This window comes from Eleutherodactylus coqui, chromosome 5 (genome assembly GCF_035609145.1).
Source record: "Eleutherodactylus coqui strain aEleCoq1 chromosome 5, aEleCoq1.hap1, whole genome shotgun sequence".
Lineage (NCBI taxonomy): Eukaryota > Metazoa > Chordata > Amphibia > Anura > Eleutherodactylidae > Eleutherodactylus > Eleutherodactylus coqui.
In genome coordinates, this window is record NC_089841.1 from 50959480 (window position 1) to 50983824 (window position 24345).

The 24345-nt window shown below is 42.6% G+C and overlaps 1 protein-coding gene across 1 annotated transcript in view; it reads left to right on the forward strand.

The window, feature by feature from the left end:
• Positions 1 to 24345, forward strand: part of DCC (DCC netrin 1 receptor) — a 640441-nt gene that overhangs the window by 295677 nt on the left and 320419 nt on the right. Inside the window, exon 8 of the mRNA XM_066604857.1 lies at positions 20248 to 20402. Coding sequence (XP_066460954.1) covers positions 20248 to 20402 — 155 coding nt within the window. The remainder of the gene's footprint in view (positions 1 to 20247; positions 20403 to 24345) is intronic.

Genomic DNA, 24345 nt, shown 5'->3' on the forward strand with positions numbered 1-24345 from the left:
GATGTTGTCCTTGGCTGGATTTGAACCCATGACATTCTAAAGAGCATTATAAACTAGGGTACTGTTTTGGCTGCTGGTCTTGAGCATTGACAGCTTATAAAAATTTATAGTATGTGGTTTAGGAAAAAGATGGCTGAGGGGCGACCTAATAACTATGTATAAATATATCAGGGGACAATACAGAGATCTCTCCCACCATCTATTTATACCCAGGACTGTAACAAGGGGGCGCCGTCTATGTCTAAGGGATCTACATCGACATAGAAGCGGGTTCTTTACTGTAAGAGCAGTGAGAACTCTCTGCCTGAGGACGTGGTGATGGGGAACTCACTAGAACAGTACAAGAGGGGCTGGACGCCTTTCTTGAGTGTTATAATATTATATACTATAGTCAGTAATTACTTCAGGAAGGTCGGCGATTCGGGGATTATTCCTATTGCCAGATTAGAGTTGAGAATGATTTTTTTCTCTTAAATGGGGAAAATTGGCTTTTACCTTATTGTTTTTTTTTTTGCCTTCTTCTGGATCAACATGGACCAGTGGGGGTGGGAGGGATGGTAATAAGCTGGACTGAATAGATATATGTCTTTTTTCACCCTAACATACTATGTCAACAACTAAAAACAGCCTATTAGTGGCTCCCCGTTCTTGCACATAGAGGGGTGTGTTTTCTGATTGGTGGTCCCCCTCAATGCCCTCTACAGGGTTGTCCCTTTTTAAGGTGGAACTGCTGTAAATAAAATAAAGAACACACTGTTGCCAATTTATCTGATCCTAAATGTCCTATCAGTGTCATTTCATGAAGTGAACAATCTTGAGCAAGATCTTTAATCAAAGAGCAAAAGGAAAAAAATACTTTTATGCCTTTTTTTTGCCTGAACATTTCATAATGTGGATTGAATTTGTCCCATCTGTCATGTATTTATGGATTTTATTTGTAAGACTCCAGTCACAGTCTTAATGTGATGTTTATGTACCAGATGCCGCTCGAAAATTAAAAAGTAAATTGCACAAACAAACATGAAGATAATACAACTCACAGATGCCGGTAATTATTGTATGTGTGTCAAAGCGCAACAGAATAGCATTTTGTGCCTAATTGCAATTTGAAATTAGTCGGAGTCAATATTCGTATAAATAATGCCTCTCGTTCCGTTCTTGTCCTTTCTCAAACTTCAGCGCAATAAATTTACTTTGTTTACAACAAGAATTCCAGAAGGAAGAAGGAACGTCCTTTATGCCTTGCAGATGAATCCATAACCATGTAATGTCCTATTTTACTCTTCTCGGCTCTCGCCTATTGTAATGGGCGCCGATCGGCAAACACAGTAGAATGTCGATTGGCACTTAAGTGGAGATGATGGGGTATGAACATTGACCCAAACACTTGACTGATTGTTGACCTGTCTGGATGTTCCTAGTTGGCCGAAGATCAAGTAAATCATGTTCGTTGGCTGATTTGATCTTTCATGCCCCCCTACAAATTCTCACTCATCGGCAGCATACATGTAAGTAGGTGAATGTGCTGCCAATGAACTCAATCCATATGATCATAGTCATTCATCCCCATGATAGCAATCATCTAACGGTGTAAAGAACACTTAACCCTTTGCAATCCAATTTTGCATTCAGGGTTTCCTAGGGGGCTTTCTCTTTCTGCCATTATACAATGGCGCCATCTGCTGGCTACAGCCAGTACTGCGGTATGTGACATGCTGGAGAGGCCCCCGACAACAGAGCGGGCAGTAATCTACAGTAAGAATACCCTGCCGGACATCTTCCGACATTGGAGCTGTAGAGCCTTCAATCAGAATGTCTTTTGACGTCAGACAGTGGATTGGAAAGGGTTAAAGGGGATGTCCTGGGTTAGAAAAAAAATGGCTGCTTTCTTCCTATCACAGCACCACCCTTGTCCATAGGGTTGTGTAGAGTATCGCAGCTCAGCTCTCATTCATTTCAATAAGGCTGAGCTGCAATAGCAAGCTCAACTTTTAGACAAGGGTGGCGCTGTGTTCGGAAGAGAGAAGCCATGTTTTTCTAACCTTGGACAACTGCCTTAAAGAGCACTGATTGACATTCTGTCATTTTGGTACAGATTTTGAGTCAAACCCAGGCCAAGTTGAATCTGAGTCAAAATCCAGGCCCAAATCCACAGTGTGAACATACCCTCATGGATGGCGAAGCAGTTGGCATGTAATTAGGGTAATTCTGCAGAGTGAAGCACTGTAGCTAGAGATGAGCGAGCATCGCCTTTTTCGAGTACCTGCTAGCTCGTCCCTGAAGATTCGGGGGGGAGAGGTCGGCGCGGGGCGGTGGAGGGGAGCGGGGTGCAGAGTGAGAGAGAACTCTTTCTCTCTCTCTCGATCCCCCTGCAACCCCCCCCCCCCCCCCGCTCACCCTCGCGGCCCCCCGAATCTTCAGGGACGAGCCAGCAGGTACTCGAAAAAGGCGATGCTCTCTCGAGTAAATCTCCTTAACGAGTATGCTCGCTCATCTCTAACTATAGCCATAAGGAATAAATTAGTATGTTAATAATAAACCAATCACCTTTCAATTTTAGTTGGAAATGGAACAACCCTTTTAGCCTCCCCCTAGTGGTGGCTGTACTGTTCCTTTACAGAGGCTGTACGGTTTATAATACCTATTATGGCATTCTGAGTTAACAGAGAGTTAGATAGAACAGGGAGCAGCTACAAGGAGAGTCTCCCTCTCTGGAGGACCCATCATATGACAGAGGCAGTCAATTGACTTTAACCTCTTACGCCACCTTTTTACGGTGGTCACTAATGGGCTTTACACCTACACATACATCTCTTGAAAAATGTATGTGGAATACTATAAAGCAACATCCTGGATCTTGGAGGATATTTTATTTGGCACCCATCTGCTGCTCCTGACCCTTTTTTGCACAATTTGATGATATTAATCCGTGGTCGGGATCTGCTGGTGAGCGTGCAGGAATTCAAGTCTTCCTACTATCAATGAACGTGGTATGTGAGTGTGCTGCTTTCTGCATTCTTCTTTTACACATACATCTCTGGTGGCTTGGCTGACTACTGACAGACAGGCTCCTGCTCTAACAACCAGGAACAGAGAAACAACACATATTGGCAGTTTACCCCTTACATGGCTCAATCAATACCAACTACAGCATGTTAGCAGATGACATGGAGAGGGGCTCTTCCTGTCACCCATCAGCACCCCGCAGTGTGACCGCAAGGTACCAATGGGTTCCTATGGCAGCCGGAAGCCTGATAAAGCACTCTGTGTCTGCTATGTAACTCTGCCTATTAGGCCCCGCCTCTGGCAGAGTCTAATAGACTACTGTCATAGGCTTAGTAGAATGCACTACATAAGTAATGCAGTGTACTATCCTAGCAATCGAACAATCACATCTTAAAATCTGCTTTAAGGAAAAAAAAAAATAGTGTAAAAAAGTTCATATTTTCCCCACAAAAACCTGTTTTAAATAGATAAAATGCAAAAATAAGAATTAAAATACGTATTAACAGGTTTGTAATGACTATAACAATGAAAATGGTATTTATCGCACATGGTGAATGCCGTAAAAATAATTTTAAAAAGCTATGCCAGAATTGCCGTTTCTTTTGTTCATCCCCCAAAAAGCCCAGCAGTCATGTGTACCAAAAATGGTACCAATTGGCATGCTGCGAATTACCGGCCGCAAGCGGAGAATCGCAATGATTTTCCGCTCGTAGACAGGGGGCCCGCGCTTTTCATAGCAATTCGCCGGCGGTTTACCGTGGACAGGGGGGCCTTACTGGAAAAATAAAAATCTTATGGGTCTTTGAATGCGATGATGTAGATTAATTTGTTTTTCTTTAAAAACATGTTTTTATTGTGCTACAGTAGTAGAAAATCTATATAAACTTGGTATTGCAGGTAAACACCATAAAAACAAATTCCAAAAACAATGGTGGAATTTCTGGACATTTTTCCCATCTGCCCCTCAAAAATTTTTAATAAAAGTTATACAGTACATTAAATGCACCCTAAAATCGTGCCATTAAAATATACAATATCTCAACGAGTTATTATGACTCTTGCAATGCAACAATGAAAGGCATAAAATAGGCTGGTTCCTAAGAGGTTAATGGGCATGTTGTAATCCTTCAGTTTCCCTGTAGAGGCGCTGTAGGGAAACAGTGCACTTGCTACCAGATTACCCTGCAGATTACAATTGATTGCCAGGAATCATGGTAGTGGAACAAACGGAGATCACTTTATTATTGCAGCCTCATCGTAAAACCAGGGAATTGTAAAAAGCGCACAACCCTTCCACGTCTGCCGCTACGTAGATTTCTATATCCTGAGAACACAGCTTGGACCGCAATACAGATATAGTAAGAAATCAAACAGCGCACAATTTTGAATCCATTTCAATTTAGAAAAAATGACATTCGGTGATTGACTTCGATTTTAAGTTGCTTTTCCCATATCCAATGTACCCATTACTGTGATTTTTTTTTACCCCCCTGTGAGAGGGCCTTGGGGCAGCCTGACAAATAGAGGCTTAGACATTATTGTCAGCCATAAGGGCACTCATGGATCTGAATGCAAAAACACGTCTTTAAATTCCCATTATTGGCTACATGTTAAAAACAGAGTGTGCCAATAACTGGCATCCCATCACTGGTTAGACGCTCGGATGTTGGCAGCTCATTCATAGTGAAGTCTGGCAGTTCTGAAATACACATCAAGCTGAACAAATAACCCGTTAATCTGTTGCCGCATACACTGAAAAGGATTTTAAAAATAAACAAATTAATGGAAGAATGCTCAAAAAAGGCGATATTGTCCTGTATCTAACAGATTAAGGGCTTCTGAAAATTGAAATTCGCTCTTATGCAGGAGTGTAACTATAACGGGTTCACAGCTTGTCATCATATGTATCAGTCGTGGATTAAATAGACCATGAGCCCTAGGCTGCGACATGCCCAGCCCCGCTACTCTGGCTCTTCCTGCTCGTCTCATCTCTACACACTCTACTCATGCTGTTGCTACCCCAATATCTCTTTAAGTGCCTCCCCATATTAATAGTTCCCCTTTGTGCTCCAAAAGTATTAGTGCCTGTTGAAGTAATAATTCCCCCATAGTGTCCATGACAAGAAATAATGCCTACTTTGTGTGTTCCACAGTAATAGTGCCCTCACACAATAATAATTCCCCTCACAAGGTAGTAATGCTCACTTCTCACTAGAGAGAAGTAATAGAGCTCCATCTGTGCCACCACAAAGTAATAGTGCCCCCTCTATGCCTAAGAAAGTAATAGTGCCCCCTCTATACCTAAAAAAGTAATAGTGCCCCCTCTATGCCTAAGAAAGTAATAGTGCCCCCTCTGTGTCTAAGACAGTGATAGTGCCCCCTCTATGCCTAAGACAGTGATAGTGCCCCCTCTATGCCTAAGACAGTGATAGTGCCCCCTCTATACCTAAAAAAGTAATAGTGCCCCCTCTATGTCTAAGAAAGTAATAGTGCCCCCTCTATGCCTAAGAAAGTAATAGTGCCACCTCTATGCCTAAGAAAGTAATAGTGCCCCCTCTATGCTTAACAAAGTAATAGTGCCACCTCTATTACTAACAAAGTAGTAGTGCTACCTCTATGCCTACCAAAGTAATAATACCACCTCTATGCACCCAACAAAATAATAGAGCCTCCTCTGTGCCTCCACAAGGTAATGGTGACCCAACAATGTTATAGAACTCCCTTTATGCCTCCCCAAACTAGAAGAGCCCCCTTTGTGCCACACAAAGTAATTGGGTCCCCTCCATGCTTCCACAAAATAGTAGCTCCCCTTCAGTGGCACCACAAATTAGTAGTAGTTTCTCTACCAGCCAGGTAAATCTGCTCTGACCTGATAAACATGATATGTATGGAGGCGTAGATATTTTCATAAAGGTTCTCCCCCACCGTCTCCTTTCTTTTCTAGATTTTGGAACATGACTGTAAGGATGGACATCTCTACGTACTTGGAGAAATTGTAATACTAACATAAAATGTTATTGCATACTACAGCATTAATATTCTCCCTTCTAGAATTACAGATGTAGCTGGATTTAACTTGAGCGAGAACTTTATATGACGACTTATCTTATGCTAAGCAATTAAAACATCTATGGCTATTTAAGCACAACAAAAAGCCATTGAAAAGCAATTGAATTGGTAAACAAACAGTGCTGCAGAATGATATCTAAATGAGCTAAGAGTCAATATAAACATTGCTGCATCTGTAAGTATCCTAAACCAAGTCCAGATCATTATTTCTCCATGACCATACTTTAACAACTGGCACTATGCTTTTGGGCAGGAGGCCTACAGTGAACATTTACCAAATCCAGATTCCTCCATCTGACTGTTTCACCCCACTCTATCAAATGCTTGAAATTGCACATGTTGATTTCAAGTTTTAAAAGCCGACCTCCTGCTGGTTTTTGCTATTTAACCTGTTGTTGGGACAGTTCCTATACAACTGTTCCTACAGCCCTTCTGTTGGAGTCGGTCAGCAGACTTCATTGCTCAGTCAACCTAATTTAGACAAAAGTTCCTCACTGGCTAACATCCCTTTACGTATCCCTGGCTTCTGTAATGTAGTTGCTAGTGATAGCTGTAACAATGTGTGTTTAATCCTGTATTCTTTGCTTAGTTCTAGTAAGTTGTCTTGTAATGGTTTTGTCTACTCCAGTCTTGATTTTGTCTGCTCGTATGCTGTTTGTATCTGCCTAGGCTTGGTTCATCATTCAGTTTGCGTTGTTTAGGCTCTTAGTGTACTAGTGCCCTCTTTTTCTCAGGAGCAATATTTTAGATTAAGGTTGCCAGTAGGGATTACTGATGGCTAATTAGGGGCAGTGGTGTCTGATGTTAGGGTCAGTGTGTGGGAGGAATTAGGGAAAAACATAGGGCAAGCTTACATTAGGGATAAGGTTCACTGGTTGCTATTTCTGTACCGTACCATCTGCTTTAGTCTCCACTATCAGTGTCATCACCATCCTCGTAATCCGGTCATCATCATCTGCCTTTCTTATTTATGGTGAGTTTCTACTTAGGTATTTATTTGCACTTCCTAATGTGTTCATACGTGCTTCAGACCATATGTATGATTCTTGTAACAATCCAACTATTTGGCTCAGTTGTAAGTCTTGGAATTATCTGAGTAGTAACATCACCAGCTCATTGACTCGTGCAAACCACATTGTGCCGTCTAAAAGCAGCCTAAGTATGTGAGATACAAACTCGTTTCAAACCCTAGATGTAAAAAAGATAACAGGGTTCAATATCTAATGCTCTACAGAGTCATCCTGACATTGAGTTGACCAACGATTAGGCATTTCAGTCATTTTCTAGTTCTGTATTTGACTTTGCAGCCAACACTTCTGATTATTGAGATCGCCTGTAAAATGACCAACTTCAAAAAAAGAGACAGAGTTTATCTTCCCTTACATTTATGGAAGAGGAACATTTTCCCAGACTCTTATAATACTCAAATAACCCAGCAGGACCAAATTCTGAATTTCAGGCTTAAACCAGGATGCTAGAGTATATAAAATGTAATTATGAATGTCATTGACCTGGTTATATTAGTCTCAGATGAGATTGTCGTATCCATGACCCTGACAGCCGCCCACTGACCACGACCATGTTATGCCTCCGGCATATTCAATATTCGTTGCACAGATATGGGCATTAAACACAACGGTGAGAGAACAGTTCAGGGAAATTCACTGGACATAAAAAAGCCCGAGGCAAGAAGCAGGTCATTCATCTCTTCTCCAGTGTAATTTAACAGTCTTCCTTCTGGGAATTAGTCGCTTCTATTGTGTGAGAGGCTTGAATTTTGCCCTCAAATTTTGGACAACTGACCTGAGACTTACCAAGAACCGCTGAGATTTTAAAAGCCTTTGATAATATTCGGAAGCTAATGAGGGAGTTCAGCTGGATCATTCTATAGAATATATACAAGTTTCTGCTATTCTATTCAGTATATGTGTAGGCTTTTATACTTTTGGCTGTGTTATATCTTAGATCATTTTAAGAAATTCTAAAGAAAAAAATCCTTAAAGTTACCCTCCAGTCAGAGCTCAAAACTAATATGCAAATCTTACTCTTTGAGTGTTTTTTAGCTCAGTTCTATTAGGAAAAAGCTGTGATAAGTGACTATACTTGAGCTACAGTGCCTTATCTGGAGTAGTCTGGGACACACCCTGGTCTCCTTATTGGTTCAGGTTGAAGAGGAGGCACAGAGGGTGTATTACAGACTACTCCAGATTAGGCACTGTAGCTACAACTATGCTTGAAAAGAGCTGATCTAAAACATAACCAAGGAGCAAGATATGAGGAAATATATAAACTACATTAGGAATAGGTGGCGCATGGCATCATGTGATGAATAACGAAGTACCAAGTGATGGCAGCCTCACAATCTGCTCTCAGATAATATTCTGATATCTCTTCTGCAAAGCAGAAGTCAACACTTGGCGGTCAAGGATAAACGTGGTGACTTGAGTGACTTTGACCAAGGGCAGATTCTTGATGTCCGGAGGTTCCGTGGCAGTATTTTTGAAACAGTTGCACTTATTTGCTGCTCCTGAACCATGGTATTAAGAGTGTACCAAGACTTGTTGAACCATGGACAGACATCCAATAGAAGATCACACAGTGGCAGGCCATGTGTAGTTGATCCTAGAGATTAGCGTCCGGTGACACATCTGGTATCTCAGGAACTACAGGCAACAGCAGACCAGCAGGGAAGTTAGAAAAATTTCCTCAATCATTATTCGGCATACAGGGTCAGTGGCAGCCTCCCAAGTAGAGAGTGCCAGGCCAAGCTTCACTAGCGGGGTCATGATCCCTTTCTCTTCATATATGGGCAGTTGGGACATACGGGACTAATTACCCAGTTCCAGCCACACAGGCTCGGGTGATGGCTGGGTCTTAAAATAGGCCCAATTAGCAGCCATGGCTCAAAGGCTTCAAGGGTACAGTAGCTGTCATAGGTTTAAGGAGACATCATTGCTAAACAAAGAAACCATCCATAGGACCTCAGCTACAGCCTATTCACAGGACTTCAGGAGCAGCTCCTTATCAACCATCTGCAGCATAGCTGTTTACTCCCCCTTCTGTATTTCTGCTCAGCTCTGTTCATCTTTTCCCACCTCCTCTTAAAGAAAAGTACAGTGGAAAAAAAACATAGCATTTAACAAGGAACAATAGCAGCCTGTATCCCCCTTATGCATGCTGAGCATGCATGTGTATGGGGGATCTGGCAAGATAGAGGTTGCTGAACATGTGATTGGGCGTCAACTATCTACTGTGCATGGGCTGCCTAAGAGAGGAAGTTGTTCTTTGTAGTGCTTCTCAGCTCAGGGTAATTGAAGGAGTTCCAAATGGAGCATCCATTGCCTATGACCTTCATAGGACAATGGGACAACCAATGTTCTATCTACTTACTATCCAACACAAGTATAAGCCAATATGTGATAATATGCAGCTTGTACAGGTTTTTTTGTAAGTTGGAAAGCCCCTTTACGGTTTTACGACCTGATAATGAAATCCTACAACACTGCCCCCTGTGGCCAAGAGTATAGAACGAGGAAGTATTTCAATTAATTATTGATGTGCAATGCAGTGGTTTCATTCTTGTTCCTCAACTTGTGATACATATTTATTACCTTCTTTAGGACTTTTGTCAGATGTCAGCCTAATATGTTTTCTCTTAGCAATAAAGAAAATAAAAAAGAAAAGTACGAGCCGAGACAGAATGATGTGATGAGATTGCGCCCTTGAGATGAAGATCTCAGAGTACGCTGAAGCAACAAATCAGCTAAATTTTGAAAACTTCTCTACTTGATGGCTACAACTGAATAATATGTTCACCCGTTGCAGATTTCTTTGTCCCTTGGCAAGTGCCATCACTTAGCAGTCATCAGCTCACATTCCTGGAGTGTAATTGTATATAGCAGCAGATAGAAAGTTTCTTCAAGTGTTACACAAAAGAGAAAATACCCGTAAAGGCGATGCCATCAATGGCAAACTAATGACTCTAAACTCTATTAATGAAGTAGCCTCCCACTCTTTGTACGGCATATATTAATGTCCAAAAAGGGGCGGAATCGTATTATTGAGATCTGGGATATGAAAAAGTTAAACAACATGTCCCAACTCTACCACGCTTGTCAATGTGCCTTCTTCGGGCTCACAGATCTCATAAAGAGGGGTCCCTCACTTTGAAAAGTAATTGCTGGAAGACTCTGTGCCACCATATGCAATATGGAGCTGTCTAATACCATAGCCTTTTAGTGATTGACGGGCAGGTTTAGGAGGCGCAGGGGTTGAAGTCACAGTTGAGCCTTAATGACGGAAGGTGCCCAATGGATGCTCTTCCATATATTTGGGGGATCCTGAGTCCAAGTGTTGGCCTTAAGTTAGATGGCACCCTGTGCAGAACTTTTTTCACCCCTCTGTCATAATGCACTGATAGGCAATATGCCTGTATTCTGCTTCTGCAGACAGCAGGAAGATAGTAACATGCCCGCGCCAAAACAACAAGTGCATAAATACTGTACTAGAACCAAGCTCATAACATAAATACAATACCAGAACCAAGCTCATAGCATAAATTATTTAATAACATAAATATAGCCCCAGAACCAATCTCATAATATAAATGCAACACAATACAATCTTAGTTGTATACAACAGCAGAAACAAGCTCATAAGACAAATATAGTAACTGAAATAAGCAATTGTGTTTCAGAAGTGCCGATGGGCTGACAGCAGCACCTCAAAATATTAGAGGGGAAGAGAGAGCCAAGAGACAGAGGATTCATGTAGCTCCACAAGATGTCACATAGAGGGAAAAAAATCAACTGGCCGGGCAGACCTAAGCGGAGTAATTGCCCCCAGGCTCTATTTACTTGGTGCCGCCTACAAGCCATGTGTGACTGCAACGATACGTTTTCATGGGGGCCCAAGAGTTTAAAATTGTCTGCAGCTGATCACTTGATAATGTATGGAACGGTTATTCTGAAAAGTAGTTATAAGAACCCCCTATACATTTTTGGTTTCCTGTTTTTTTCTTTTCATAATAAAATATTTTGAAGAAAAACACATCTTTTAACCCCTTAGTGACCACCAATGCGCTTTAAACCTGCACGTGCATATTTTTTTAAGGCAATGGCTTGGCTGACTACTGACAGCCAGGTTGCTGCTCTAACTGCCAGGAATAGAGAAGCCTTAGATCCTGGCCTTTTAACCCCTTACATACTACCCTCAATGGCTACTGCAGCATGTAAGTATCAGCACCCCGCAATGTGATCACAAAGCACCAATAGTTTCCCATGGCAGTCAGAGGCCTCTGTGTCTGCCATGTAACTCAACCTATAAGACCCCAGCCCAGGCAGAGTCTGTGCTATCCTAGCGATCAAACGATCACATCTTGGAGTCCTCTTGTGAGAGTAAAAAATAGTATCAAAATAAGTTCAAAAGTTCAATCATTTAAAAAAAAAATGTACCCTTTCCCCACACAAACCCCTTTTTAAATAGATAAAATACCAACTTTTTTCAAAAGCAGCACATAATAGGTATTACTGTGATCATAATGACCCAAACAATGAGAATATTTTGTTATTTATCTCGTGTGGTCAACGTTGTAAAAATAATTTTAAAATGTAATGTCAGAATTGCTGTTTTTCTTTTGTCCGCCTCCCAAACAAGCGCAATAAGAAGCAATCCAAGAGTCACATGTGCTTCACACGGATGATAATAAAAACTGCAACTCTTCCTGCAAAGAACAAGCCCTCACAGAGCTTCATTGCTGGAAAACTAAAAATGCTAAAAAATGTAAGAATATGATGATGCAGATTCAATTATTTTTCTTAAAAAACGTGGATTATTTTTGCGCTGATATATATATAAAAAAAATCTATATAAACTTGATATCACAAAAATCACGCTGATCCAGATAGTAAAATCGTAATGTTATTTTTACCGAATGATGAAAACCATGAAAACAAAACCCAAAATTCAATGACAGAATTTCTTGGGGGGGGGGGGGGGGGGGGGTCCATCTGCCCCCGCAAATGTATTAAAAATGATACAACACATTACATGTTCCCAGCATGGTGCCAGTAATAAATACAACTTGTCCAACAAAAGACAAGCCCTCATATGGCTAGGTCAATGAGTTATGGCTCTTGCAATGTGACTATGAAAGTAGCTTGGTCCTTAAAGGGGTTGTCCCGCGAAACCAAGTGGGGTTATACACTTCCGTATGGCCATATTAATGCACTTTGTAATATACATCGTGCATTAAATATGAGCCATACAGAAGTTATTCACTTACCTGCTCCGTTGCTAGCGTCCTCGTCTCCATGGTTCCGTCTAAATTCGCCGGCAGCTTGCTTTTTTAGACGCGCTTGCGCAGTCCGGTCTTCTCCATTCAGCACGAGCCGCTTCAGTGTGCTCCCCGCTACAGCTCTTCTGCGCATGCGCAGACGAGCTGTCACTGCTCGGGAGCGCGCTGGAGCGGCCATTCTGTACCTTCCTCTGTTAGAGGAAGGTGCAGAGCTGCCGAGCTGTCCGGAGAAGCCGCCCAGCTGTCCCGCCGTCCAGCTGTCCTGGTAAGTGATGGGCCGGGGGGGCTGCCGCTGCGCCGGGCTGCGCCGGGGGGGGGGCTGCCGCTGCGATGGGGGGGCTGTCGCTGCGCCGGGGGAACTAGCGCTGGGCCGGGGGGGGGGGGGCTGTCGCTGCGCCGGGGGAACTAGCGCTGGGCCGGGGGGGCTGTCGCTGCGCCGGGGGAACTAGCGCTGGGCCGGTGGGGGGCTGTCGCTGCGCCGGGGGAACTAGCGCTGGGCCGGAGGGGGCTGTCGCTGCGCCGGGGGAACTAGCGCTGGGCCGGGGGGGGCTGTCGCTGCGCCGGGGGAACTAGCGCTGGGCCAGGGGGGGGGGGCTGTCGCTGGGCCGGGGGGGCTGCCGCTGTGATGGGGGGGGGGGGCTGCGCCGGTTACCTTCTGCCTGGCAGTGGGTGACAGGTCGGCCGTGTTCACTCCAGGGGTCCGGTCGGCGGCTGCGGGGCGTCTGGTTGCCATGGAGACACAGCTGGTAGCGTCTCGGGAGCGCGCACGTCGGGCTACAGCAAGCGATGCGAAAAGAGCTGGCGGCCATCTTGGGAAAAAGTTTTATAAGTTGCTGAAACGCTGGAACGGTAAGTAGAAACCAGCTAGGAAAGTAATTTACAGGGGTAATTAGTAATGTATGTTTAATTAGGGGGACTGGGCAAAAAAAAAAATTCACTGCTTCCTCGAGACATCTCCTTTAAGGCATAAAATAGAGTGTCACTAAGGGGTTAAGGAAATGCATTACCTATATTTTTTACTAATTAAAACTAGATAATGAAACATTTTTCCATTTTTCTATTCTGTCTTTATTTCCTGATCGTAGATTTTTTTTCTATTATCTGTACTTGTCTTCGGTGGTGGCCATCATGCCTGAGTTGCAGTTGACAGCACTTATAGATACGCTTTGTAGGGTCATAGACACAATGGACAGAGGATGATCTGCTATGGAAGAGTGTTGTGGGCATGCTCAGTGATCTGTGTAGGGAGTGAGAGGAGGTGAACTCTGACATAACCTATTGTCAATGGTGTATCTCCGTGGTGTATCTTGAAATATATATATATATGAGAGAGAGAGAGGAGAAAGGAAATGTACTGACATGAATGAACCCTAAGCCTAATAATAGTCTCCTGACACTTCCTGTTGTATCTATCTATCTATCTATCTATCTATCTATCTATCTATCTATCATATCTATCTATCTCATATCTATCTATCTATCTATCTATCTATCTATCTATCTATCTATCTATCTATCTATCTATCTATCTATCTATCTATCTATCATATCTATCAATCTATCTATCTATCTATCATATCTATCTATCTCATATCTATCTATCCATCTATCTCATATCTATCTATCTATCTATCTATCTATCTATCTATCTATCTATCTATCTATCATATCTATCAATCTATCTATCTATCTATCTATCTCATATCTATCTATCTATCTATCTATCTAATATCTATCTATCTCATATCTATCTATCTCATATCTATCTATCTATCTATCTATCTATCTATCAACTTTCATTGTATTGCTGACTGTGATAATGATGAACATGATTGCTGAAAAGTTTTCTCTACATAACAGGAAGTGTCAGGAAACTATTATTAGGCTTTGGGTTCATTCACATCAGCATTTTTTTCTGTTCTTCTGTCCCAGCAGATAAGCAGCAAAATGGTTAAAAAAAACAGTTCCTTTTATATTTTCCATTCATTTCAGTGTGATTTTCTGATCTTCTGTTATATTCGGGTCAGATTTGTTCCATCTGCTTTCCTTTTTTTTTTTTAAACGGAAAACATAATTCCGACCACAGAGCTTTTTTGGGTTAAAAAAAGGAAAGTGAACAGAAATGACCCTTTTATCCAGATATTGAGCCCCATCCCAACATAAGACCCTAAGTGACAGTGCCAGGATCTGGTAACTGCCTCCACAACCAAAATTGGAACCCTCTGTTATATAGAATAAGTGGAACCCGGGGGTTGCCATCCAATTTTCCGATTAAAGAGGCAGAGACGGATCTGTAGATTATTATAAATCACTGTAGGTATCTCCGAAGAGGCAGCGAGAGCGTCCGCACTTGGCTCGGAGTCAGCTCCGTGTGACAAAGTAAATTATAATGCTAATTCTTGTTGTCCTGTAGCTGTTTTATATATCGCTACTGTTTTCCAGCGCATCCAGAACAGAGTAAACCAATTATGTTCCATTATGATAATGTTACAGATTGCAACTTTGGAGTCACAGTCGTTTTGGGTAAAGACGTAATCTTGGTAAAGAATCAAGCTCTTTATAGAATGGAAAGTGTTACTTAATGTGAAATACAAGTCTGCTTACAGGGAAGAAAAGTAGTTATGAGAGATATATCTGCACCCGCATGTCCTGTTTACAAGTTCTTAATATTCTCTGCTCACATCCAAAGTCAGAGTTATAATCTTAAAAGTTGTCTGTAGTTTATCCGTACTACAGATATAATCATTTTGGGTCTTAGGTTGAATGGCTCCCTGTTCAAAATTTGTTTTTATGCCCCCTCATAAGTAAAAAGTAATGTTGCACTAATAGACAGTCTGCCTGTAGTCTGCTTATGCAGACAGCAGCATATCCATACCAGAACATCTCAGTGAAAAAATACTGTATCAGAACCAAGCTTATAAAATAAATGCAGCACCAGAATGAAGCTCAGTATATCACGGCTCCTGGCAGTACCACCAGTCACTACACTAAACAGGAGTCCAGCGACATAACCAAACAAAGCCACAAGAGACAAACCTTTCTTGCAGCCACCACACATAGAACCTGCTCACACCACACACAGAGAGAGAATGAGAACAGAGAAAGCTGACCACACCCAACCTGGGAAGACAGCTTAAATGTGTACTGACCTGATTGGCTGACTGGAGACACACCCACACCTTGGAAGACAGCTTTATGTGTACTGACCTAGAGTGATTGGCTGACTGGAGACACACCCACACCTTGGAAGATAGCTTTATGTGTACTGACCTGGAGTGATTGGCTGACTGGAGACACACACATGCCCAGCCAGCACAATCTCCCACACCTGAGCAGGAAAGCTCCAGAGCACCTGTAGAACCAAAGATTTCAGGAGACAGACGTAACACAAGTTCAGTCCATAAATGAAGTAGCAGAACTATCTATTTATCTATGCTCTTTGTCAAATGAATTCAGCACCTAGAAGGAGTTGTCATTTTGCTACAAAACTCGGCATGCAGTTCCATCTCAGGCAGATATGTAAAGGATTAGATTTGTGGTGATTAGATGAACGGTCTTGTCACCCGAGGCCCTAAAAGTGGTTCCCTCCTTAGCCTATAAAAAGGTTCTCAGAGGCTCCTTGTGTGTAGTGGACCTACGATGCAATCAAAGAGATTTTGTCCAGTTAACAGAGTCTGAGAGGGGGGCACATTATTGGAATGCAAGAATCCATATAGTTATATCAACATATTGCCACCACTTGGATTTTTCTGGCCAGACTGTTAGGAGGTGTTGGGACCAGTGGATGCATGAGGGCACACAAGGTGACTGGGCTCAGGGCGCCCCCAACAGACTACCAGTAAAGAGGATCGTCTGATCATGAAGGACAAAACAGGACTGGTCTGCAGTGGAACTGGGTTGTCTTCAGCAACAAGTCCAGGTTTAATTTGGGCACTGACGACAGCTGTATTCATGTCTTGAGACCTCGGGGTGAGTGCCTCAATCCTGCCTTTGCTGTGGAGCGGCACGCTGCCCCCTGCTGGTGTGATGGTCTGGGGGGCCATCACATATGACAGTCTGTCCACCCTAGTAGTGTTAAAAAGACAATGACAGCTCAGCGATATGTTCAGGACATCCTGCAGCAACATGTGTTCCTGTCATGGCGGCTTCCAAGAGGCTTCCAGCCTACAAGTTTGCAAGATCTAGAGATTCAGTTACAGCAAATGTACAGCGATATGCCACAGGATACCATATAGAACCTGAATGCCTCCATGCCTGCCCGTATCACATCTTGCATCCAAGCTAGAGGTGGTACAACAGGGTACTAGAGCCTCCATGCCAGCCTGTATCACATCTTGTATCCAAGCAAGAGGAAGTCCAACAGGGTACTAGAGCCTCCATGCCCACTCATATCACATCTAGTATCCAAGCTAGAGACGATACAACAGGTTACTAAAGCCTCCATGTCTGCCTGTATCACATCTTATATCCAAGCTAGAGGTGGTACAACAGGGTACTAGAGTCCCCATGCCCACCCATATCACATCTAGTATCCAAGCTAGATGCGGTACAACAGGGTACTAGAGCATCCATGCCTGCCCGTATCACATCTTGTATCCAAGCTAGAGGCGGTACAACTGGGTACTAGAGCTTCCATGGCCACCTGTATCACATCTTGTATCCAAGCTAGAGGCGTTACAACACGGTACTAGAGCCTCCATGCTTGCCCGTATCACATCTTATATCCGATCAGTTCAATTCGATTCTGACAACTTTTGCTGGGGTGGGGGGTGTTTTTGACAATGACCATAAACATAAAGGACCTGGAAGGTTGCAGATTCTTATTAGCTATGTGAGACATTTGACAATGTGAGAATCAAAGTGACATCAAGAATTTAATAGCTTTATTACGGGATGACAAGCACATTAACTTTTCCACTAGTACTTATATTTTGTCTAATTTCGCTCCTAATCTGTCACCTTCTGTTATACGGTATCAGTGGAATTAAGCACTGAACAATATTTCAGCAGCAATTAGGCATTAAAGCTACAGAACAGAGCACTGATATTCATGGTAACCGCAGGCTATAGAGGGATTCCTGAGATTAGAAAAAAAGGTTAGCTTAGAAACAGCACCACTCTTGTCCACAGGCTATGACTGGTATTGCAGCTAAACAACACCGAGCATTAATGCATGGGGACAAGCTGTAATACCATACACAGCCTATGGACACAGACCCGTTTTTCTACTTTCGAACGGCCCCTATAATTAGCACCGTGTGTACAGACTAGAAAAGCAATAGCAGAACCGCTATCCACAAGCTTCATACGGTGAAGCTATTCCTAAGGGATCTCATGCATTGGAAATCAGACAATAAAGGACGTATTTCCAGTATTTCAACCCTCCATGTAGGAATTACAGAGTCTCCTAATAATGTTGATACGCACCTCTGCCCTGAGGAAGACGGAGGGGCGGGAGGGGGTCTATGTTCTCCAGGCTGGAGATAATGAGGGACTTATCTGTACATAATTCAGAGGATACAAAACACATCGTGACAAAAAAAGAGGCTTCCTCTACAACTGTTTTTTTCTTAGGAAGACTTTTTGAGTTTTATGTTTGCTATTTTCTAGTTTATTTAATATTATATTACTTTGTGTCAATTTGTGTAGAATTTCTTCTATCTTATGTCTCATATCAGTCATTTTCCTTTTCCTTCCTCTCATTCCCTTTCCTTTCTCCCTTTTCCTCTCTTTTTTTCTCCCTTTTCCTTCCATTTGCTTTCCTTTTTCCCTTTACCTTTTCCTTTCCTCTCCTTTCTTCTTTCCTTTTCTTTCTTCTCTGCTTTAATTTCCTTTCTTTTCTCCCTTTTCATTTCCTTTCTCCTTTAAATTTCCTCTCCTTTCTCATTTCTCTTCCTTTTCCTTCCCTTTCTCCTTTTTCCTTTTATTTCCTCTCCTTTCTCATTTCTCTTCCTTTACTTCCCTTTCTCTTTTTTCCTTTTATTTCCCCTCCTTTCTCTTCCTTTTCCTTTCCTCTCCTTTCTTCTTTTTCCTTTTATTTCCTCTCCCTTTTCTTCCTTTTCCTTCCCTCTCCTTTCTCCTTTTTCCTTTTATTTCCTCTTCTTTCTTGTCCTTTTCCTTCCCTTTCCTTTCTATGCTCCTCTGCTCTCATTTCCTTTCACTTCTCTATTTCCTTCTTCCTTTCTTTTCATTTCCTTCCCAATGTCACAATCTATATTTAAAATCATGTTCAAATCCTGCATTCTTTACATTGGCCTAATAATAGTGTCACACTTCCTACTTTACAGGCAGAATTGCAATGAAAGGTAACACCTATATATAGATAACACAGGAGTAGAGATGAGCGAGCACGCTCGGATAAAGCAGTTACTCGAGCGAGCATCGGGGGCGGTGGGGGGGAGCGGGTGGGAGTGGGGGGGGAGTGAGAGAGATCCCCCGCTCCCCCCCGACGCCCCTCCCCCCCGAGCCTGCTCGGACGAGAATGCAGTTACTCGAGAAGAGCGATGCTCACTGGAGTAACTGCCTTATCAGAGCATGCTCGCTCATCTCTACACAGGACCCACCACTCACAATAGGTGATGGTCATAGCTCACCTCCTCCCCTCCCTGCACAGATCACAGAGCATGCTCACAACACTCTTCAATGAAAGTAAATGAATCCCTTTCCTGTTTATTGTATTTCGGACCTATAAGGCTACGGCAAAACATATTTCTCATAGTCATGTACAGACAATAGAATAAAACATCTACAATCATAAAAAAAACTGAGAAAAATGAAAATTTTTCACATATCTGGTTTTAATTAGTAAACATAAAATCTAGGTGATTCTTTCCCTTTAAGTCCTTGATCCTTTCCTTCTCCCATCAGTACCCCTTTCTCTCCTTCCATTCCCTTCCTCTCCTCTTCCCATCCACCCTCATACATCTTTATGTTCTCGCTTGTGTCTCCCTGTCACATATCTAATCAATACAGTAAAGATCACATCTAATGATATCAAGTCTCCGTTCTCACATTAATTCCACTTAACTATGTGCATTAAAATCTGAAAGGTCTCCGTCCTAATGAGAATCATCACATGATCTATAAAAAGTTCAATATTCGGAGAGTGGTGCTTATTATGCCCGGTGACTTTACAGGAAGCGTCCTTCTCCGTGTTGTCATACAGGAGAATATTATTAATTATGTGCAGATTGCGCTGATTAGTTAAGCACTGACTCCATGATGGAGCTGATTAAAGTGCAGAATAATTATAACTTTTGCTGGGAGAGGACAGTCTTGGCATAGTAATGCAGTACACCTGTGTTCTCTCGATGTGCCTGTAGGCTGTAGGGCTATGTGACAACATTGGTTGCATGATTACCAGTCGTACGTCACACTCACATATGTCACTTTAGCACAACTTTCATGAAACTTTGTTGCACAAAGGATTGTGCCAGGATTAAAAGTTACCCTCCATCCACACCGCCATTGCATTCATTTCAATAGGACCGCCGGACATGGCTGAAAACTTTGGCTATTTCCGACAGTCTTCTTAAAATAAATGGACATGATCGACCACAAGGGCCTTTGGGAACCCCTTTTTGGGATTAAGGAGACCCTCAATGGTCAGACCCACACCAATCAGAAAATGATTCGCTATCATGTAGATAAGTACAGAAGTTGAGATGGTAAGAAGAACAGAACCTGACTTATTTTATTCCTTCAAGTCTTCAAACATTGGAAGGGAATGGGATGTCTCAGGGCAATAATGTCAATATAATGGAGCCAAAGTCCTACCCTTTTACAGTGCAAGTAGCGATGCATCATGTTTATAGGCTGTATATATCTATTATAGTTAAATGGACTTTATAACATTTTTAATCTCCTCTTTTTTCCAGTGCCGCCACGGTTCCTTAATCACCCAGCCAATCTGTATGCCTACGAAAGTATGGACATTGAGTTTGAATGTGCCGTATCCGGAAAGCCTCCTCCTCTATTGAAGTGGACCAAGAATGGAGAAGTGGTCATCCCCAGTGACTACTTTCAGATAGTGGTAAGTCATCTGTGTTTTAAGGTGTCCATACACCTTAGATGTAATTCCACCAAGCCTACTGATTTCGGCAGGTCTAGTTGAGTATGTTAGGATTTCGTGATGGTTCATTTATTGCACATGACTCAACACCAGGGCAGTTTTAATACACCAGTAAGCTCAGCACAAAGGTATAAACTTGGCCTCCCAATGCCATAGCCCTTTCCCCTCCATTCTGCCGCCTTGCCCACTCCATCCCCAAAGTTTTTGGAAGGTTGGAAAATAATAAAGATATATTCACCTAATCCTGCAGGCTGCAGTCCTCCATCTGGTTTCTTCACGGTCTCCACTCACTTCTGAGTTCAGCAGTCACTTGTCTAGGCGTGTGACTGCTTCAGCCAATCACCAGACTCAGTGGTCACATGCTTAGAGAGGCACGTGACTGCTGGATCCAGTAATGAGCTGAGACTGTGGGACTGGAGGGGGCATATACTCATTTGGTATTTGTTGTTTTATTATTTTTGGAGCACCACAATAGATTTCAGCTGTATCCACAATATGCGAAAGTGCTACCACTGTCAGGGGGCCTGGTGATACTAAGTAACTAGTTTTTATGCTCTTACAGTAAAGAATGCTTTCTATATTGGTGCAGGAGCCTTCTTTTGTCTTATCGTAGTGGTATATGAGATTCACTCTTCAGGAGTCAGGGAACACTAATTAAAAGCCCAAATATGCAAGCTGTAGTGGTGACTAGTGTTGAGCACACTGAACCAGTAGAACCCTCGGTGTCGAACTTTGCTAAATATTCGGTGAGAACCCAAAGCTCAGGTGGTTCATTTTGGCTAAACCAGAAATGCATAAGAACCCCTGAAACTAGTATTGAATATTGTCTTAGAGGCCTGAAACAATGGTGGTGGTGGAGCTTTACAAAGTCCATGCTGATGTTGTCTTTGGTCAGATTTGAGCTTAGCACAGCACTGCTACAAGGCAACAGACCTAACCACTTAGCCACATCCATTGAAGGACCACCACCAATAATAATGAACTTCTGATTTGGTTCAAACTAATTTTGACCTAACCAAACTTTTTGATGAAATTTGGCAAACCGGCTGAACTGAACTTTAGAAAAATTGGCTCATCTCTAATGGTGGCTTTAGTCATTGTCACCCAGCTCCTTTAGGATCAGATATAACTAAAGGGGTACTCACATTTGAGAATTTCATGGCATATCCACAGGATAAGTCATGACTGTCTGATTGTGCAGGTATTACCTTTGGGACTAACACCTATTCTAGTTCTGGCCCTCACTGTCCCCGGTGAACTGAATGTAGTAACGTGGGGTGCTGAGGACTTAGGGCTCACCCACACAGACGCATATGGACCCACGTATTACGTGTGTATTATACACAGCAAATATGCATGTATAGCCTATATTGGTTCATAATACGCACCAAATAGGACATACTGCATTTTTTACATGCTTGCTAGCTATGCTGTTTCTGAAGCCCTCAAGTAAGGGATACAATGCAGTTCACTGTGCTATAGTACACTGTTTGTGTAACTCCATTAACTTCTGTGGAAGTTAAAGGAGATGTCCCGCGCCGAAACGGGTTTTTTTTTTTTTAAACCCCCCCCCCGTTCGGCGCGAGACAACCCCGATGCAGGGGTTAAAAAAACCACCCGCACAGCGCTTACCTGAATCCCGGCGGTCCGGTGACTTCAATACTTACCGCTGAAGATGGCCGCCGGGATCCTCTATCTTCGTGGACCGCAGCTCTTCTGTGCGGTCCACTGCCGATTCCAGCCTCCTGATTGGCTGGAATCGGCACGTGACGGGGCGGAGCTACACGGAGCTACACGGAGCCCCATAGAGAACAGCAGAAGACCCGGACTGCGCAAGCGCGGCTAATTTGGCCATCGGAGGCCAAAAATTAGTCGGCACCATGGAGACCAGGACGCTAGCAACGGAGCAGGTAAGTAAAAAACTTTTTATAACTTCTGTATGGCTCATAATTAATGCACAATGTATATTACAAAGTGCATTATTATGGCCATACAGAAGTGTATAACCCCACTTGCTGCCTCGGGACATCTCCTTTAAGAAAACAGTGTAGTAAAGCCTGCTCAGCTTTTTCCAAAATTCCCAACTATCCCTGGCCATCACATCCAGCCAGGCCAGGGGCGGTCATGGCCAGAACTAGAGATAGGTGCAGGTGCCAGAGGTGGGACCTGCACCTATCCTGTGGATATGCCATGAAATTCTTAGATAGGAATACTTTTTAAAGGAAAAGGAAGAGAAAAAGTAACAGAAAAGGAAACCTCAAAACTAAGATGTGGTTTTTGAAGTTACTTTAATTTGGTATCCCTCGAAGAGAACGTGTACTTTAATGTCCTGAATGTCACATTCAATAATAATATGTTAGTATTTTCGGCTGTGAATTATTTAATACAGTCTCATATTCGAATATATACCATCACCATAGCAACCGGAGACCGGTTCCCTTCATTAGTCCAATAAGACGCCTGTAACTGATTGGTTGCTATGGATTATGGCACATCATTAATCTTTATAGTTTTCACTTTTCTTTAAAGCCGCAGTACAGGAAAAGTAAATAGAACAGACGTTCTTCTGATCTTTGCTGACAGCGCAGACTACAACCAGTCTTCCCCCGAGACCTTGTTAGCAGGGCACTTAGGGACTTGGGCACTCCAAACCAGTTAATCCAAAGTAGCAGCAAATAAATATTATTGCATAGCCCCAAATAATTAACCAGAATTAGTGGGGGTTGCTAATGGGTTTATGATAACATGCCTGGGGTCTAAAGCAGAGAACGGATTATTATCTATTAACCCTGGTGGTCTAGGACATTGAAGAGGTTGATATCTGTATCCTTGGTAGTCTAGGGCATAGACAGTGTTACTGCCTGTGTCTCTTGTGGTTCAGGGCCGAGAAGGGGTTACTATCAGGATCCTTGGTAGCATGGGGCTCAAAAAGAATTAATGACACCATTTGGGTTACTATCAGAATTCTTGGTAGTCAATGGGGGAAAAGGGGTTATGAATGTATCCTTTGTTGTGCAGGCATTTATTTAAGAATAGGTTTATTTCACTATCAGTTGCAGTGTTGGCCTGAAAATGGGTTAATGTTGGTGTCCCTGGTGATATGGGATAAAGAAAGAGGGAATATCAGAATCCCTGGTGGTCTAGGGTAGATAAGGGGGTTAATGGAGTTTAGGGCAAAGAAGCGATCCAGGACAAAGAAGAGGTTAATTTCAATACCTCTGCTAGTTTAGAGCACTGAAAGGGTTAATGTTAGCATCCTAGGTCAGTGGATGGGTTATTGTGGGAATCCCTGGTAATCTAGGGTAGAGAAGAAATTCATGTATCCATGGCTTGTTGCCTAGGGCAGCAAAAAGTATAATTTCAGTATCCGCATTGGTGTAGGTCAGAGAAGTGGTTAATGTCAGAATCCCTTGTTCTCTAGGGCAGATAAGTAGTTATTGTGAGTACACTTTGTGGTCTAGGACAAACGAGGTTAATGTAAGTATTCCTATGGTATTAGAGCAGTTAAGGGTTAATTTCAGGGTGATCTAGGACAGTGGGAAGGTTTTTATCAGCATGTCTGATAGTTTAGGGTAGATGATATATTAATGTGTCCATAATGTATTGTCTATGGTAGCAAATAGGTTAGTCTCAAAATCCCTGGTGGTCCAGGGCTAAAAATGGGTTAATGTCAGTGTCTCTAATGATCCAGAGCAGAGAAGAGGTTATTATAATAATCCCTGCTGGTATGAAGCAAAGAAGGTGTCATTGTGAGCATACTTTGTGGTTTAGGAAAGGGAAGGGGTAAATTTCAGTATCCATGGTTATTTAGGGCAGAGAAGGAGTTAATGTTAGCATCCCTAGTGGTCTAGGACAGTAGAAAGGTTATTTTCAGTATGTCTGTAAGGCCACAGAAGGAGTTAAT